Source organism: Mytilus galloprovincialis, chromosome 9 (assembly GCF_965363235.1).
Source record: "Mytilus galloprovincialis chromosome 9, xbMytGall1.hap1.1, whole genome shotgun sequence".
Lineage (NCBI taxonomy): Eukaryota > Metazoa > Mollusca > Bivalvia > Mytilida > Mytilidae > Mytilus > Mytilus galloprovincialis.
The window spans coordinates 63,537,542-63,553,059 of NC_134846.1; the positions used below are offsets into that span (position 1 = coordinate 63,537,542).

At 31.5% G+C, this 15,518-nt stretch overlaps 1 protein-coding gene across 1 annotated transcript; it reads left to right on the forward strand.

The window, feature by feature from the left end:
• The first annotated feature begins 510 nt into the window (after positions 1-510).
• On the forward strand, positions 511-14,704 carry LOC143045588 (N(6)-adenosine-methyltransferase non-catalytic subunit METTL14-like). The gene is made up of 10 exons (XM_076218189.1): positions 511-634; positions 5,101-5,186; positions 6,564-6,666; positions 8,921-8,980; positions 9,866-9,953; positions 10,899-10,989; positions 11,726-11,864; positions 12,584-12,676; positions 13,179-13,295; positions 14,110-14,704. The coding sequence occupies exons 1-10, from the start codon at positions 569-571 to the stop codon at positions 14,644-14,646; spliced, it is 1,380 nt and encodes a 459-aa protein (XP_076074304.1). The 5' UTR covers positions 511-568; the 3' UTR covers positions 14,647-14,704.
• Positions 14,705-15,518: the final 814 nt, after the last annotated feature.

The following is a 15,518-nucleotide window of genomic DNA, read 5'->3' on the forward strand; positions in this document are numbered from 1 at the left end:
CATTCATACTTTCCATATTCAATACCACAGTGTAACCAGCTCCCTGTGGTACCAGGCACCATCCATTGATAGCTTCAAAGAACAGCTCACTTCAGCTGTTCTCTGTTCTATTAATAAAAAGCATCAATTTAAATTGTATATAGTCATGATAGTTTTAATCACAAATTTGACATTTTATTGCACTTTAATTATATTTCGTTTAAATTGGGGTAAAAATTTGGTAAATAGTCCACGTATGCGAACTGTATGTAATCATCGAAGTCGATGGAATATTGTATGTATACCTAAAGAAGAAGAAGATAAGTGGTGTCCTTTTATCGAACGTTGCTACGCACGATATAAGAAATAAAATATTGGTATTTAGATATAAACGTAAAACGTAAAAACAAATGTCTTTTTATTTTTTCACTACTTTCAATGTCTTTTTTTGTACGGAAAAGTGATATTTTTCACTATCGAATGAACACGTTGACTCCTATGGAATAAGTTTGTTATAAGTAGTTGTCGTAAAAGTTCAATCGACTGGTATATTTAGGTACCAGACAAACCCAGTTAGTACGCGGAAAATATGGGTGATAGATTAAAAGAGCTGCGAGAAAGATCACAGAAAAGAAAACAGCTGCTTGCACAAGCAGTAAATGATTTTTAATCTCAATTTTTAAAATGAAAACTATGAAAGATTCAGTTGTTTACTGTTCATCCTTGTCTTTTGTTGAATGTTCTTAAACTTTCACTTTGATGAAAACAAGGATTTGTATAGCTATAAATCTTACTAAACAAATCCTTGTCATGAATAACTTCGGCTCTGTGAATTTATCATATCAATAATTTGTCTGCCATTACTGGTTTCAACAAAGGTTCCCTTAAAAGTGTGACGTCTTTAAACAATAAACCTTATCGTTATTTGTTCGCCATTTAATACTGGACATCACACAGGATCCATTAAAATTTGACGTCATAATACAAAATACCTGTTGCCACCATGGAAAAGAGATTGTTGTATGACGTCAATAGTTTAAGCGGGACAGATTCTCGGGTCAGCTGGGAATATAGACCGAATTTTTCTCTCCCTATAATGCATATATTTCTTTATTTAATTTGCAATATAGAGACAAAAAGCTGTGTCCATTCAAAACGGGAGATTCGCATACAATTTGTTTGCGCTCAATGTTTGATGATTTTATACATTTTTTAGCCATCTGTACCTATATACACGAATAGATATTTTCATGTGCCTTATAAAGATCTTTCTGAGTCTAGATAATCCACTATTTTTTTAACACTTATTACAATGCTACTTTCATTCTCGTCAAGCTGAAAAAAGTGGATGTTCAAAAGTCGGAACAATCATTGTTCATAGTTAAAAAATCCTGTTTAATTCAAATATAAAATTTCAAATTGTGAGTTTAGATTATTGTGATTTTAACCCTGTCACATTATCATGATTATATACAATGTAAGCTACGGTCTCATTTTAAGGTATGAAGAATTCCTTTTAATTGTTTAACTGACACATGAACATATATATATATTGACAGGACTTGACACTACCTAATTGTAGCAGATTTCATCTTCGCGTCATCATTTATAAAGATACAATGTGGAAACGGACATGTGTTAAAAACATACTCACTATTATCCTAATAAGTTCTGATAATATCAATTAAATGTCATTCAAACTAAGTTTTATAGTAATGCCAGTGCATTGAGCATGTAATCTGTCACTTCATAATTGTTATTAGCACATTCATATCATCACAGAAGGGTACAGAATACAAACCATTCAATAAAAAAATGTTGCCGATGGCAGTCCCAAACCATTATATAACATTTCACATCGAATAAACCACACTTATCTTGGTAATTTTGCATGACAAAATATATCTACTTTATGATAAGACTTATATTTATATATGAATTATTGTGTTTAACTCATACATGTGAACCTCCCGACGGGAGGACAATAATCCCGTTTTCAGGGGTCTCCTCCAGTCCTCCTGTTTAGGAGAAAAAAATCCTGTGTATGAAATATTTTATGAATGGAAATTTTCAGCCATAATGTTTTGGGATACGATTGCTTTCAAGCAATCTGTAGACTTATACCATTGGCTCAGGCCCATGTCCTCACGTCAACTGTTTTATTCTAAACATTAAGGAACATCTCAGATTCTTATGATTGTCTTGCTTTAAAAGGTAAAAACAAACAAAGGGATTGAACTTAAACTTTCCTATAATGTTCTTTTCATAATCTTCATGTTTGATATTTCCCTTGACTTAAATGCATGTTTTTAACAACACGGAAAATCAGAATTAAGCAGTATTTATATTTAGTGTTTTTATAAATTTAGAAACATGTCAGAGGGAATTCCCCCGTTTTGATAAAAATGCGAGAGTTCTCTGAATTCCGATAAATCTATTTATAGATCATATAAGAACTGAAGTGGAGTTTTTCTTATATATGTCACTGTTATGAAACTGATATTTGATATTGTACTTCCATAAAGAAATAGAGAACCATCTAGGTCGTTTAATTAACATTTAATATACGTTCTTGCTCCAGGGTTTGTTTAGGTAATTATGGGCATGCGTATAGTTTTCTTGACTTTAAGGGGTATTAGATTGAATGGTTGCTCTGGATTCCCTACTCAATTGATTGATTTAAAACTCATCGGATCCTTTCTATGTAGGTCTGCTATTAAGGGTTATTGTTGTTGCATAATTTTAAATCATATACATCATTTAAATTAAAATAAATGTAGTCCACATCGTAAAGGTGTAACTACAACACCCCTTCAGGCGAAATGGACAGGAGTCTTCCATATTATCTTTTCGAGTTGTCTCCCTTCCGGAAGTAACTTCCGTCAATTGTGATACGATACAACACGTCAAGAAAAATTAACTTGTTCTGTCGATAAACGTTGTATTATATTAAAACAATCGCAATTTAAACCGAGGAATGTGTACAGAAAGGAGTCATGAACACAGGAAATTAAATATTTAAAGTGTTAGGAATTGGGTTCCTCCTAGAATTAACGTAGGAAAATAGGTGATAAGATACGATGTGAAATACCTTCTCTCACTCTGAGTCTCAGTGACTGCTGTGGAAAGTAAACTTGGAATTGATAGTACAAACAAAACAAAACACAAAAGGCCTAAGTACATTGTTCATACACTTGTATCCAGGATTGGCTATTTTGTAACTATTCAGATTACGTAAATTACATTTTACATGTGCAGTTGAATTAGTTTTGAAAATAATATTATCCAGCTACATGTATACATGTGTCAATGAAAACAATGGCAATCGTATCCCTCACAGCAATCTGCTCTTTGATTATTATTTGTTAGATAGTACTACGGGTGTAACTGACACCTGTGTTAAATTTTACCTGTAAATCAAAGAGGATGTATAATTATAGGGCTTCACTTGACAGCTTGGGTTTCAACATACTGGTAATCAACGATGTTTACCTCTAGCAAACTGCCAATGTGTAATAAAAACTGTGTATTGGAAGATAATTGAAATCGATTTTTGGTTACTTCCCTTTGATTTATCCTGTTTTAAGTTATTTTTCTTTAAATAAGGTAAATTGTAATAAGACTACAAAGGATATATATTTTTCTCAAATAGTCATAAAAGGTTGGTAATTAAATAAATTTTAATTGTCTTGGGACAAATAAGTAACACAAATTGAAAAATTATTTGAGGAATATAGACTTCTTTGAAAGGCTTGTATTGAAATTTATATAAAAAATCTGACATTTATGTAGAATTTGTCTATCATTTGATCACTTATATATGTGCATTTAACTTGCCTAAAAGTTACCAATGATAAGGAGAAAAGAGAAAGTTGAAGAAAAAACACTCTTGAAGACAATTTCTACATCAAACGGTTACATTTACGACAAAATTTATGTCGATAAAACTCCTCACCTGAGGCCTAATCTCCTGACCAAAATTTCCCAATCTTCTGATCTGAGTTTCACATTCCATCACATGAATGTTATCTTATTGAGCGGTTCCAAGTAAAGTCTTGTAAGTCTGATATTTTATAAATTTCAACTGAAAAACCTATCAGATACATTTCTGATTAGATATACTGTTCCCAGACTGGCAGTATTCTTTTGGTAATCAAAAACTACAATTTTGTGGGAAACAATATGAATTGATGCTCCTTCCTTTCATCAATTAGGCATGTTAGGTAGAGTTATCTATCTTTTTAATATTTAGGTTCACCATACTGTTATCCACATGGAACTTGCATATAAGACACACAAAGCAAATTCCTGAAGTGAACTTTTATTCAATTCAATTCAATATTTTATTGGAAAGATCACAATACAGTATGATCCAAATTCAGATAATAATATATTCAACAATTACATCTACTTTAAATGAAATAAAAATTAATTACAATGTACCAACAAGTCATATTTAGTCAATTATACTCATTAAATTATAGATATGGTCTATGGATACCATAACATTCAGAATTCTTAATGATACTATACACATATAGTATGATTATTCTAAGTTTTCAATCGTCCTGAACATGCATGAAATATTTGCCACTGGACATTAAGCAACCAACAATCAATCAATCTAAGTTTTCATAATTTTACTTTAAAAAACACTATCGCCTTTATAAGATATACCTTGCAGATGCACAAGAAGCTAAAAGAATTATTTTTCGAAAAACAATATGGTGGTTTCTCAAATAAAGAGCTTCTTTGATATACATTTATTGACTGAAAATGAATTACATCTAAAAATTATATACAAGTTCATCAATATCTGTATAAGCAGTATAACACATGGTCATTAAAAATAAAGTGTTCAGGTAACATATTTGTTCATGAACCAATATACAGATCTTGGGAGATGTTGAGAAATCGTGGCACCAAGGATATTCTGTATGGCCATAGTTTTTTTCCCCATTGTTGATTTATTAACAACTAGTCTAATTTATGCACCTGACTAAGAAAAACATGTTAAATATATAATAACAAAATTTGACTCAACAAGTAAAAATGGTATCTCAACTTATATTTTGACTGAGCTGTTATTCTATATTAAAAGTTATCATCCTTTTTTTCCAGTTTGGTGTTGATAGTCCTGATGGGTTGAAGAAAGTTCTGAAGAGTAAAGATGAAATACTTAATGAAGAGAAACCTAGCAAAACTGGGTATGCATAACACATACTGCTTAAAATACATGTAGAGAACTAATGTTTGAGTGGCAGTTATAACTTTGTTTCAGACTTATATGAAGTAGATGGCAGAAGGGTCATTGCCAAAATCCTTGGACTAATTTGTGCAAAATTTACAAAGTATTTCTTTTTTCTCACCTATTCAGATATACTTACCCCTTTTATTATATAAGAGTGTTTAGTTTTCACAGTAAAACATTGATTACCTTTTCAGTATGTAAAACTGTTGAGACTAGTTGTTGTATGATATATTTGAATCATCATAATGCGGTTTCATTGAGTGATATATGCTACACAATGGCACATGTTTTATTCTTCTTTAAAGTTTTTCTTATTAAATAAAGTTTTGAAGCATTATTTTGAAATTTAACTTTGCATTATATGTAATGGTTCCAGGAGGAAAAGAAGGAAACAAAACAGGTGAGAAGTTATGTTGGGAGAATGACTTATTTAAAGTAGCACCACTAAGTGCGTAAACTGTCCTTATCACTGGATAAACCAGTCAAAATCAATGCTTAATGCAAAATAGATAATACAGGACTAATAGAGCTATTTTTCTAATGCATGTAGTTTAGAGGTTTGGTTGGCTTGCTTGCTTTGTTATTGTAAATGTTTTCTCAAGCATCAAATAGCATTATACAAGCTGAAGCCCCACCTATTGTTTGATTACAATTGTAAAACTTAATTACAATGCTTGATCAGACAAACAGTTATACAAACAAAGCAAGCAATCTTACCAAACCTTTCAACTACATGCCATAGGAAAATAGCTCTAAAACATTTTAAGAAAATAAGTCATTTGACACACCCCTTTGATTTATCAGTTATGTATGTTATACATGTTATATACATTTTTACTTTTTTGTTTACTTATTGTTATTGGGATACATTTGTTATGAGATATGGAAAGTGTGATTTTGTTCATTCTCAAGTACATGCCCTTATTTTTATGCAAGATTTCAAATTGAAATGAAAGTTCAAATATCTTTTTAAGTAGTAATAGTCCATGATGTTAATAAGACATTGACTCACTATGAAAATTTATCAATGAGTTTTTACAGTACTCATTTTTTATGAAAAAAACCTGACTTGAATAATAATAAATATGAAATAAGGAGATGTGGTATGATTACCAGTTAGACACTTACCTGACTTGAATAATAATAAATATGAAATAAGGAGATGTGGTATGATTGCCAGTTAGACACTTACCTAGCTGAGTCTAAATGAAGCAGATTTGAGCAACTATAGGTCACTCTGTACATCCTTAATTTCAACCTGCTAAGGCAGTCAAACGTAGTCTTAAAATCAGAAGATACTATACACCATATAACTATATAAACTATCTTACAGGGGAGCTCCAGCCTTGGTTGTTGAGAACCAACTGAGTGATGAGACTTCCAAGAAATCAGATAACACAGATGACAGAAAACCATTTAAGAGGAGAAAAGAAGAGGTAAAAATTGCTAAGTTAATATATTTGTACATTTTCATCACATACTTAAAAAGTAAATTACACAGGTATGCCTCTTGTTTACATTATTTTGTAAATTGGACTCTTTAAATACTGTCCATTCATTATTATTTGCTGGATACCTAATATTGTTTCATGGGTAAATGAGAACCACATATATATTTAAATGTTCAGGGAAGTACAAATTTTCTATAGGCTTGTATTTAGGCTTTGTCAAACATGAAATTCCCATTTAATATATATTTCCTTAACCCTTGGCAATACATGAATCCACAGTATGGTTTATATTGATACAAATGTTAAATAATGGTAAATTTGACCCAATATCTATTCTTCCATGACGACCAAAGTAACAAGACAACATATTTCACAGTTTTGTTGTACTATTCACAAGTTTAACTCCATCTGGTGAACCAACGCCTGTGTGAATCATTTCGTTAGAGTCCCTGAAGTGGATACCTTGGTATGCAGGGTTGTCAAATCATGCAAATAAATGCAACATTAAAATAATACCCAAAATTGACAACAACACTTCGAATGGTCTGCAATTTTATTTGCTATGGTCTACATGTTTCTCCTGCAAGGCAGGCTTCATCAGGACAATTTTTATACAGAAATTAATCCCTGAAGTACTCAAAGTGGTGAAATTTGACGTCGTCATGGTGAGAGAAACAATGAAAAGTGAAAGTAGCAATACAGAGTTATAAATAGATATAAAGATAAATATAGAAAATTAAGAAAATTAAAGTTTGTAAGTTCGTCCAATTAGATACCAAGCCTTTAGAACAATTTCATGTATCATATAATAGTAAAACGAACTCAAGTTACATTGTAAACAAACTTTAATTTTCTTAATTTTCTATATTTATCTTTATATCTATTTATAACTCTGTATTGCTACTTTCACTTTTCATTGTTTCTCTCACCATGACGACGTCAAATTTCACCACTTTGAGTACTTCAGGGATTAATTTCTGTATAAAAATTGTCCTGATGAAGCCTGCCTTGCAGGCGAAACATGTAGACCATAGCAAATAAAATTGCAGACCATTCGAAGTGTTGTTGTCAATTTTGGGTATTATTTTAATGTTGCATTTATTTGCATGATTTGACAACCCTGCATACCAAGGTATCCACTTCAGGGACTCTAATGAAATGATTCACACAGGCGTTGGTTCACCAGATGGAGTTTAATTTGTTATTAATTTTTGTGAACCCCTGCATCCGAAAGGAACCGCCTTGCTACATGCGCCGATCTACAGGCCACCAGCATATACATGGACCAAGGAATATTACATACTTGCGACGAAATAACAACTGAACTAAGATGACCAAGATGTCCGATACCACCTTAACATCTATAAATGATAGCAGATATAAATGATAGTAGAAGAAATGTACCACGGGCGCCGATCTTAAAGGAATTTGCTAGGAATTCATAACCATGCCATTAAACAGACCAACTACTGCAGACAATCCAACAATTATATAGAGTCACCAAATAATTTACAACAAGGGAGCAAATTTTGACAATTTTATTTTCCATAGCGGCGACCATAATCTTCCTATTGTTGCCGACGCGCTAGGAAGTAGTAACCTCCAACAATGGCCAGGTTGGAAGAGAAGCCTTGCGAAGTGGTAGGAACCATGGGAAGTTCGTCCAATTAGATACCAAGCCTTTAGAACAATTTCATGTATCATATAATAGTAAAACGAACTCAAGTTACCTTGTAAACAAACTTTAATTTTCTTAATTTTCTATATTTATCTTTATATCTATTTATAACTCTGTATTGCTACTTTCACTTTTCATTGTTTCTCTCACCATGACGACGTCAAATTTCACCACTTTGAGTACTTCAGGGATTAATTTCTGTATAAAAATTGTCCTGATGAAGCCTGCCTTGCAGGCGAAACATGTAGACCATAGCAAATAAAATTGCAGACCATTCGAAGTGTTGTTGTCAATTTTGGGTATTATTCACAAGTTTGTATTGTTGATTTTTTTTTATGATTTATTGAATGTAAAAGCAGTTTTAGAATGCACTATTTTTCATACATGTACTTTGGAAGATGCAGCAAAATTTAGTATTACATGGTAAATATTAAAAATATTTTATATTTCACACTCTTGAATTTGAAAATCTTAAGCAATGCAGGAAAGCTGTATATTGGTTGATTTCCATTGTTCATTTAAATGGAGTTTAGAATATAAAATATTTTAAATTAATTTCAGTTGGAAGACATAGAAGAAGAACTAGAAGAAATATACACAGACTCCAGCACATTTCTTAAGGTATACATTTCTGACTTTCTTTTTTCTGGATTAACATCATAGATTTTGTTTATTTCAACTCTTTTAACACTATAAAAGAGATGCGTAGGCTAATAACAAAATCATCCGTCAGATTTTTATTAATCTTAATGAAGTGAATTTTAATAATAAAGGAAACCATACTGCCTTTAACATGTTTAACAATGGGCAAAATTAATACCATAGAGTCATTTATAAAACATCTTGAAATGTGAAACAATTCAAATAAAAAACCCAACGCCAAAATTGTAACAATACATTTAACAGAAAACAAGACAGACAGCAACCAAAGAAAACTACTGAACAAACTGCTCCTAAATTGGGACAGTGACATAAAGAAGGTGGTAGTTATAACATGCTTGTTAGTGCTCAACCCTCCTTGTAACTTTGGACAATAACATAATAGCACAACATAAGAACAAGATTTAACTAGCATAAGGCAGCTTAACTGCCTTAAAATCAGTTGGATTTGGTTTTATTCATTAGAAGTTGGCACAAAACACAAAATTCAAATAACATACGGTCAAAAGACACAAAGTATTGGTCTAAGGATGCTTGCAGTTACTGAAAGCCAGTTCAAAATAGATATAAATTTAAGAGACAGGGTTGTTGACTTATAAGACAATTATCCACCAAAGTTCAAATGAAGTGGGTGTAAGTAATTATAGGCAATTGTACTATGGCCTTCATACATAGCTAATTACATTTAATTAATAATCATGTTTTAGACTAAAAGATCAATCATGTCTTTTGAGTCTTATTATCATTTGGAGATTGATCTCTAATAAAAGTTTAAAAAACAGTACCTTATTGTCTGATTATTTTTTAATTTATGATTACTTCTTTAAACATCTTCTCTTATTTCAGGGAACTCAAAGTGCTAACCCTCATAATGATTACTGCCAAAACTTTGTAGACACAGGTGAAAGACCACAGAACTTTATAAGAGATGTTGGTAGGTTTAAAAAGCCATCATGCAATGCTAATTGAGAATGTATAGTCATTTTATTTATCAAATTATTAAACAGCCTGAAGTTGAAAAAAAATATGTCCATGGGTTAAATCATAAGGCAAATTCTTGTGGGTTATCAGTTTGTTGTCTTGGAAAATAGAAAAATATTACTACATGTATCAGTTATTCAAATTAAGATTAAAATTTGGTAAAAAAATAAAATAGCATTCTGTGTATTTGTTTTAAGGTATATGGTTAGTTTCATAATTCATGTTCAATGCTAGTCATTTTGTTCCCATTTGCATATATGTGACAATAAAGAGATAGGTGCTTATGAGACAGAACACCAACATAAGTATTGAGGACAGTACATTTAAAACGAAAGATTTCAAGCTTTTAGAAAAAATTAAATGATATTCAAATGAAAACCAAATACCAGTAAAGAGGAGGGGGAGGGCAGGACCTTTTTCAAGACATTGGGATCAGGTGTTTTTAAACTCTGGATTTCGGGATTGATCCTTTCGGGATCAGGGAGTTCTTTTTTCAAATTTAGAGATGTCGGGATTTAAATTTGAATTTGGGACCTCAAGATTTCATGTTTTTAAGCCCAGGATTTCCGACACAGGACCCATCCGACCCCCTCTCAATAAAAGTGTAATTTTATAGTCACGCATTCCATATTCAAATATTTTATACAGTAATTTTCAATTATAAATTGTAAATTGCAATGTCAGACTGAAACAGTTTTGCCTTCCCACATTTAATTGAGGTGGAGGTTTCTTTATATGTATAGAGTTTTATATCAGATTTTCATCAAACTGTGATAGTCAAAGAATGACAAACCTTGTAGATAACCTTCGTTCAAATACTATATGTATAAAAGCATATCATATACAAAATATGTTTCACATTGAACTGATTTTAGATGTAATAGATCTTATATTTTAGGCTTGGCAAACAGATTTGAAGAATACCCAAAGTTGAGAGAGTTGATAAAATTAAAAGATGAGCTTATACAAGCAACAAATATACCACCTATGTAAGTTTGCCTTGACTACCATCTCTTTCTATCGGTTTTTGTCCATTGCATTGTGGTGGATATCTGTCAATCTGTTGCATAATAATACTCAAAGACGATTTACTAAAAGCTTTAATACTGATTAAGATTATTTTTCATCATAGTCTCTTGACAATACTATACCATTATTATGATCTGACTATTCTTGTGACAGTTTTTTTACTTTGACAATTTATTTGTACTATTTTCACATCAATATCCTTCAAATAACATGTCATATCAGATATGATTTTTACATAATACTTGATCAGATAAGTACAAAATTTAGATTTTTCACAATTTTTCATATTCTGTTATAAATGACAGTCCAGTATAATGCCAATATATCCAGGAGGACCACATTTCCATTGAAATGCCAAAAGTTACAGAGATAATGTCAAAGTTGTAAACTAGGATGAGTAGGTATGCTGTGAAGCTGTTGTACAATAGTCTGTGTTTCTGACGTTTGTATTCCAGTTAAACAGCATTTGGGGTACATTTTACCACTGAAAAGCAATGTTGGTAAAATTTTATTCATGTTCAATTTTTCTCTAGGTTTCATAAAAATCTTTTCAGCAAAAAGTTTCATTGCAATTTGGACCATACTTCCCTTTCATATTACTGTTAATCACAATAAACACAATGCAATACTTTAAATTGAAAAAAAAATAATAGAATCTAAATATTTCAAAAAATGATATATATTTTTGTTTGACAGGTATCTTAAATGTGACCTTGAACAGTTTGACCTGATGGATTTAGGGATGAAATTTGATGTGATATTGATAGAGCCACCATTGAAACATTATAATATAGCTAATGGAGCTGTATATGATAAATACTGGAACTGGGATGAGGTAACCATCATTATAGCTATTTTACCAAAGTTTCCTTTGATCTTACTGACTGATAATTTCTGTTCTCAGCACAGTAGAGTGATATATGAAAAATAATTGCTAGAAAACTAAGGGCACACATGCTTGTCAATGAAATTAACAAACATCGTTATAGAAAAATTAGTAATAAACAGATTTTCATTGTTCATTTCAACTCGATTGCTTTTCTCTATTTCACCGTACCTGCTCAAGCTAGAAAATTAATCTGGTGCAGATGACCATCTATAATCTATAACTATTTAACTATTTGATAAAGATCATGTTAACAAAATATTTTATACTTGTGAAAGTTTGAAAGAGATGTCTAGTTTATTGGAGAACATTACATAGAAACATATATCAGCCCACTCGATAAATGGATACAAATTTACAGTATTTATGCAGGGATTTTGTTTCTTTTAGTATGAATAAAAAATCTTGATAAATTTTGACTGCCTTTTAATGTAATTAAGACATATACAATGTATAGATATAACCAACCCAAAGCATTCAGTTAAGTGCAGTTTAAGGCTATATCAAATATACACATCACAAACTTGAGAAAAAAACAAAATAAAGTCAAAACACAGTTGCTATTAATACTAGAATTATACCACCGGTATATTTGTAATTCAATGATACAAAAACTTTCAGTTTGAAAAAAAAACTAAATGTTTTCTATTTATTTTTTCCAAAACTAGATAGAAAGGTTAGATATTCCAGCTGTTGCTGCCCAGAGGTCATTTATGTGGATTTGGTGTGGTAATGCTGATGGATTAGAAAGAGGAAGAAATGTAAGACTTATTTTTATACCCAGTATTTTTATGCCCCACCTACGATAGTAGAGGGGCATTATGTTTTCTGGTTTGTGCGTCTGTTTGTCCATTCATCCCGCTTCAGATTAAAGTTTTTGTTCAAGGTTGTTTTTGATGAAGCTGAAGACTAATAAACTTTAAACTTAGTACACATGTTCCTTATGATATGATCTTTTTTATTTTTAAGACAAATTAGACTTTTGACCCCAACTTCACGGTCCACTAAACATAGAAAATAAAAGTGCGAGTTTTAGGTTAAAGTTTTTGGTCAAGGTAGTTTTTGATGAAGTTCAAGTCCAATCAACTTGAAACTTAGTACACATGTTTCGTATGGTATGATCTTTCTAATTTTAATGCCAAATTAGATTTTATACCAATTTCACAGTCCATTGAACATGGAAAATTTTTGTTGATCCGCCTTAAGTTGACTGCATTTTGTATGCATAATTATTAACAGCTATTTCTTTTTATGTACTTGCAGTGTTTAAAAAGATGGGGTTTCAGAAGATGTGAAGACATATGTTGGATAAAGACAAACATAAACAACCCATCTAGAGCTAAAGCACTGGAACCTGGTTCTATATTTCAAAGAACAAAAGTAAGCTTCATGTTATTAAATTGTCAGTGACCTAAGTCCTTAAACACCTCTCATGGGGGATATCTCCCCTGAATCAGGATAGTTGGCAGGTCTACACATGTATCAGATTAATATTTTGATCACAGTAGGGTAGCTACTACAAAAAATAAATTGTAATTAGGGGTGGGTGGAGTGCAGCAACCTCCAGAAACTCGTGGACTATCGATAATTCTTATTAATAAAAATCACTAAAATTATCTGTAAGCACATACAATGCTATTCCACTGGTTGAGATACATTCACAATTACTATGAAAAATATATCAAATAAATGTCTTTGTTGTAAGGAATGTATCATTTTATGTCTTAGCTGATATGTTTAATCAAGTGTGTATAAATTTAAAAGGAATTATTTGAATTTTAGTGATGTACTTCAATTACCCTAAGAATAATTATAAACTTGTTATTTAAATTAGGAGTAGGTGATACATTTTTATGTAGTCTTAAAATTTTATTTTAGAAATTAAGATGGTTGATAGATAAATGACTGATTAACTACTAATGTTTAACCTATCCTAAATACAAATTGAACTGCTTCTAAATTATAACCAAATGACTAAGTTATGAATTATAATGTAAATACATTTGATTCCAAAATTAGCTAAACTCAGATTAGAAACAATACAGATTTAGTTCATTTTATCATATTGTATCTTCCATCAAAAGATGAAATCTACTGTAGGTCTACATTTGAATATTGTATTACTGGTAGGCATGTTATAGATGTGCTTGTGGGAAAATAAAATAGAAACATAAATTGATCTTCTTCATTGTAGGAACACTGTCTGATGGGGATCAAAGGTACAGTCAAACGTAGTACTGATGGAGATTTTATTCATGCAAATGTTGATATTGACCTTATTATTGAAGAAGAAAAGGAATATGGGAGCAAGCAGAAACCTGTTGAAATCTTTCATATGATGGAACATTTCTGTCTTGGAAGGCGACGTCTACATTTATTTGGAAGAGATGACACAATTCGACCAGGATGGCTGGCTCTCGGTGACGAATTAACAAGCAGTAACTTTGATAGAGATATTTATATGAATTATTTTGAACAAGGTAATTTGACAACAGGATGTTCTGAAGAAATTGAAAGACTAAGACCAAAGTCACCTACACCAAAAGATCCCTCAGCTTCTGGTCGTGGAGGCAGAGGAGGACAGTCTTTCCGAGGCAGGGGATCTTCTAACCCTAGAGGGGCAGGTAGAGGAGACAGAGGTGGACATAGAGGTGGTAGAGATAATAGAGATGAACGAGGCTTTGCAGGCTCAGGGGGTGGCAGACAAAGGGGAGGTTATCCTCATCGTTAATTCACATTGTAACTGTTTCAGTATCATATTTTATAATAAAACTGTATGTTGTGTGTAATGAAGTGTTGCATTGATTTACTAGTTGTGTATTTACAGAATAAAACTTTTTGGGGCTGGGCATATCATGTTAACTATCTACACAAATTAAAATTTATATTCATTTACAAAAATAATTCGGGTTTCCTGTCTGCCCCTGCTCATCACACTTCAACTAAAATCCATTATAATTAACCAGTGGCATTAGTTCTGCTTTACTGACTGCACTTGTTTTAATAAGAATTATGTGCCTTTTGTCCCAAGCATGTACATAGAAACACTTGGCATCCGCCTGGTCTTGTTAATCTCTCTTGAGTACAATTTCTTACCAGATTTTTGTATGATAGGTTTATATCAGCAATGGCCTGAACAAGTAAAATATCAAGTTATGCCCGTTGGAAACATTAATTATATGAAAAAAGTGCATTGTTAGCGCTTTCATGTGCTCAATTCTTGCCAGATTTTTATTTATAATGTCTTTAAAGAGATGAAAATCAGTGCTGCTGAATTATTTTTAAGAGTCTCCTTTGGAAAAAATGTATATTACATCGAAAATTGGATTGTTAGAGCTCTGATGTATGCAATTCTTATCACAGTTCTAAGATAATTAAATTATTGGTTTATATTAGGACTGTCATTGACATGTTCCAAAATAAGTGACCATCAATAATTTTTAAAAGCATTATGCCCCTTGGAAATATTGATTTTTATGGATTATCTGTTCTTTACCTCATATTTTTTATTCTTGACACATTTAGTTTTGGAGATGAGTTAAGTTTTTCAATTAGTATAAAGTGATATTTCAATTGGTCTATTAATTTATTGTTTTATGTAGA